Source organism: Acyrthosiphon pisum, chromosome A1 (assembly GCF_005508785.2).
Source record: "Acyrthosiphon pisum isolate AL4f chromosome A1, pea_aphid_22Mar2018_4r6ur, whole genome shotgun sequence".
NCBI lineage: Eukaryota > Metazoa > Arthropoda > Insecta > Hemiptera > Aphididae > Acyrthosiphon > Acyrthosiphon pisum.
This window is the reverse complement of record NC_042494.1, coordinates 165,158,707-165,164,178: the sequence shown is the minus strand read 5'-3', so window position 1 is coordinate 165,164,178 and position 5,472 is coordinate 165,158,707. Positions and strand designations below refer to the sequence as shown.

The 5,472-nt window shown below is 27.5% G+C and overlaps 1 protein-coding gene across 1 annotated transcript; it reads left to right on the top strand.

Moving 5' to 3' along the window:
- Positions 1 to 5,083, top strand: LOC115033916 (the record flags this gene model as incomplete). The annotated part of the gene is given in 2 exon segments (XM_029488767.1): positions 1 to 36; positions 4,374 to 5,083. Coding segments are annotated over 2 exon segments (108 nt in total), but the record flags the coding sequence as incomplete, so codon positions are not given.
- Positions 5,084 to 5,472: the final 389 nt, after the last annotated feature.

The following is a 5,472-nucleotide window of genomic DNA, read 5'->3' as shown; positions in this document are numbered from 1 at the left end:
GCGGTGAACCGATTGCAGAACGCCGCGGACTTCGCGGTGAGCTCATATTTTTGTCACTTTCCTACGTTGAGTTTATAATGTATACTATATAATGCTATAACCTATAACCATCTAGCCAAAACAATGTTTAAACGTTTCCACCAAAATGTAAACACGCATAGCAATACAATAATATCAAACATGTCCTCCTTACCCTCCCAAAAACCCCGCCACGCAGACTAAAGCGTAAATGGTGTAGAGACCTATAAAATTAGTAAAAGAGGTGTTACCACTGAGTTTCTTCCTCAACACGATATTCATGTCACTTTATTCTGATTTTTTTTTCTAATTTGCTTATTGTAATTATTGTGTACAGATTGTAAATTGTCTTTCTTAAAAAAAAACCTATTACCATAATCGTCTTTACTCTATGTGTGTTAGGTAATTGAAAATAATTTGTAACGATAACGATAATACCTAAATGACATGTATATATACCTAAGTCTGATGAGTAGGACAGTAGGTACCTATATATTATTATGTTGCAAGATAAATATAAAAAAGCAGGTAAGTGGATGTCGTTCTGCTGTACAGTAGATTACAAGTGAGTCATTGTATAATGGTTGTATTAAATTTTAATTCAATGATATAATATCATTGTATAAGAAAAACGATTCTGAGCGGAGACGGTTTGTCAGTCTGGATATTTTATATTGTTATTATTTATTTTATCATGTAGGTAATCAAGTTGAACTAATATTAAAATATTACAATTTTTTATTCGTTTCTATGGTGATAGACAAAGCGTTAGAAATTAAAATCCCATTTTTAGCTTTTTTTCGTAATTTTTCTGTGGTTTTTCCAGTGGCATTAAATAACTATTGAGAAAATCGAAAAATGACCTCTCTAAAGTACCATCTTGATCCAATTTGCTAAAAGATAAGGTACTATATGTTGAAATCGAAACACTCCTTCTAGAAGAAATTTTGTATACAGGATATAAAAAAAAAAAAAAATAAATAAACACCATTGTAAAAACAATAGCTCCCTCGCTCCGCTCAGAATCTAATATACAATAGTATAATACATCGCGACATGTTATATGGTTGAGTTATATACAGCTGATGACTATGATATATTATATACTAAAGTTGACGTATATTATATAGGTACATATAATATACGCTCAATACTTGACGATCGAAATGTTCTTGTGCATTTAAAACTTTATATATTTAGGTATACGGCATTATTCTTTTAATATCAGCTAATATAGAGAATACTCACTGTTCATCATCATCATTAACCAGCTCAATTTTTGTTATTTGCATTATAACTAATTTCTAATGATGGTGATTTATTCGATTTTTTTTATTGACAATATGTAAATTTTATATTTCACTATATCTGAATACTTATTTAAATTTGTATCTATAAATTAATGTCGATTACCTGTATTATAAGTGAACAGTTTTTTTTCCTTAAAATTTCTATTTCTACAATCGGAACAGAGTGCACAAAATATATTTATTTTTTTTATTGAGTAATGTCTTTAGCATCTATGGTAATTTTATCCTGAAGGTTATATAGCAGGTTTTTAATTTGTGGGTGAGGGTATGGTTGGTTAGAATACGTGTATATGTGGCGAAGATTTGTTACTAAAACCCGAGTGGTCACCCATCTGGGAGCTAGTGACATCGGCTGATGCTTGACCTCAGAACACGTTTGTGACTGAAGTCAACCGCCGCGCGTCACCAGGCCACACATAATATATTATTATCGTACTTAAACGTCAAAACTATGAAATAAAAATAATTATGGTTTATCGATTATAATTTATAATTTATAGATTTATATTTTATAAATGTATAGTATTGTAGTGTATTACCTATATATTATTCATATGAGTTGTAATTTTTTTTACCTTTAAAATTTCAAATACAAATATATACTGTCATTAAAAAAGTAAAAATCTTAAAATATGATAACCATAAAAAAATTATTTTCATTAATATTATTTTGTAATAAATTCAAATTATAAAATACGAATTATTTTCATAAACGTTCGGAATAATGGGCGTTTACTGTTGAAAGTATCACTCGCTGTATAATATCAACGAACTATATACCTACGTAGGTTGCACATGACGCCACCAAAGTAATTATTCAAATAGTTAAAAATTAACAATCTTATTCAAAACGTAGTTCAATTAACGAAATTGATTTTTTGTTGATACAATAGTACTATATTTATATTGTGTGCAAACATAAAACTATTTCGAACCGAATACGTTTTACAATTTTAATTTACAAGTCAATGACTTTATTAGTATGGTATAGACCATGGTAATTTTATTATAGTATATACGTATGGTGCAGGAATCAGAATAGTAAGCTAATGTGGATGAAACTCGAAAATCTAATTAAATTAATAATTATTGTATAGGTAGGTTGTAGGTACCAAGTAAAATTATAATGTACAGATACAGGATGGGTGAATTTCAATTTGTACCTACCTACCTACCTACCTACCTATAACTAATGTCATATAGGTACTCATATTAGACTTATAAGATAAATATGAAATATAATCTTGAAATATTGATTAGCCTTATAAAGTTTGTAGGTACCTAATATAAATTAATATGAGAAAAAAAAATCATTTATTATGTTTTATAGGATGTTAATATTCATTGGCTTTTGTTAATTTCAATGATAAAAATATAACCACGGATAAAACTCACTTTGACGGATAAACGCATATTATGGTTATATAGTTGTGATTTTGAATTTTAAACTTATTTAAAAAGATTAATCTTATACCGTTAAATGTTAATATTTGTTTTACTTAAGGGACGTCCATTAATACAACCACAGTGAACCAGGAACAGTTTAACTGTGAAAATAATACTTTAATAATCTAGTCAACAATTTTGCGAGCTTACATTATCAAAACAAAAATATGTATAATTTTATGATTCGATTTTATACTCTATTACATACACGGTATTTGTGCGGTTGGAACTTTGTACAGAAAGGCTATCTTGTGTAACATGCCCACTAGTAAAATCTATAATAAATTAATTTGTAATGTGAGGAAAAAGGTCAACTCATGAAATAACAGATTATACACACACACAGTACACATATATAACTTTATCATAATGTAAATTTCGTACAGTTCATTTACGAATAACTTAATTCCATCGTATAGTCATAGGTTATAACTTATAATATTATGTATCGCCATTTTCAGACCAAAAGTTTTACAATAATAAACAGTAATGACGAAACATTAATCGTTCGTCTATATAGGTAATAGTATTATACATCACTGCTCGAAGTTATATAAAGTTATAGGAATTAGAAATATAACCACATTGGTGTACTGCTGTTTGGAGGTAAACTATTATATATTGCCAAGTATTAGTATACGAGTATATACCTACTTTTATATCCATACGCACGGGAAATTAATAATTTTATCCTTGAAGTAAATAAAAACTTGTATATAATATTACGCATTTGAAACTAAAAGTTTAAAATGTTTATAGATAAAAATATATATAAGTAGGTACCTATACGCGTAGGTATATTATTTTGTATACACTAGTGAAATTAATGCCTAATCAAATACGCCGTATGCATTGACTACTTCCCCGCATTTAAATCATATTCATAAATTATATTGCACTCAATAATAATTAAATAAAATGCTTATTATACTGATACATTAAGTTTATGATACATGTGTGTATACCTATATATTATGTCCACGAAGTTTATTGACGTAAATATTGTAAATATTTTATAAGTATACCTCCTATATACCATGGTAACTACATAATATACTGTATCTAGTTCAAGTGAGTCGAGTGGAAATATTCAAAATTATACACATAATATATCTACTAACTTAAGAAGATAACAGGTGGAATAACTAAAGCGAACAAAGAAAAAACCCATCGAGTAAGGTTTAGACGGACGTTCAACAGGTGCAAATAGGGTAACATACGGCGAGTTGAAGTTGTTGTTGTCACGAATCCCGTTATTACTTTTATTACAATAAAAGTTCATTCTTCCCTTTTTTTTAACCTATATTAAGTTTTTAGCAACACCTGCAAAGACTTTAAGTACACTATATTCATGAATTCATGATACGATATAGATATTGTATGTAAAAAAGAAACTTTTAAAACTTATAATATATATACGAATGAGTGAAGATATGAAATAGTGGTAAAAATGAGTTTCAATCATAAAACTTGTTGACATGGTTTCACAAGCATAAGAGTACATAATGTATAATATCATAGAACATATAATATATATGACACCACATTATAAGTCAAGGACTTGAAATGTTATTAAAAACGAAATTTTTACTGTTACAGATCGCAGGTGAAGCTTCCAGTAAATCTTTAGTAGTCGTGAATTCTTCAGAAGCTCTACGTACAGAACAATGATTTCAACAAAGCGAAGGGTAAAACATATTTTGCTCCTGTGAATTAAAGTGAACATTGTTTTAATAGTGCACTGTCATCGTGCACATGCATTTTCAATGTAAAAACTAACAGCACTACCTATGATTTTGATGAAGATCGATTGTCCAAAACCAAAGTATAGACGATTGGTTAGGTGATTTTATTAAATTAGATAAACATAATATTATGTTTCTCTTCATACCTAAATGTTATTTTATTAGTGAGAGCTAATTATTGTAAATACTCGATAATATTGATATACAATTATTATACGGACATAGGTACCTATTATATAGATGATATTAAAACTAATCGTTATAATTTAAATGAGATAACGATAAGTAGTAATAAGGTGTATACTATATATTATAATATTTTTACTATTCAATTTTGTTATACGTAAAACTCAAATGTATATCTAATATATCTATGTATAATTTGGAATGTAATTATTTAATATTATACAATTGTATTTGTATTAATTTTAAAAGTTTAATTAGTATGATTGGTATTTAATAATGTCCTTGTGAACAATTTTGTTAAGGTAACCAGCGTAATTTGTGCCATTCGTGGTTAAGTTAGGTTACCCAGCTAAATAAATAAATAATAATAGTTTATAAGAATAAATATTTTATTTAGTTTGAGGTAAATTAAATGTCACTCTCGTTTCAAGCAAGCCAAGACATGAAAACCAATTTAAATTATGAAGTTGTGATTGTCCAATTACACTGAAACAATAAAATATAATTTAAATAGCCATATGACTAATGAGTGAACACACATTTTTTAAATTCTGTAGGAATCATTGAATATTATTTAATGTACATTACAATTTTTCGTTATTTAATAATAAAGCATTAAAATATGTTCTATTTGTGTTTAATACGAAAATATTCGATCTTATTAATTCAATTTTACTGATGCTTCATGTCTTGCTGTCTTAGGCATATTTTATAAATTTAAAATTTAAAAATAACCATACACAGCGTTCAAGTATTTACCTTTACAA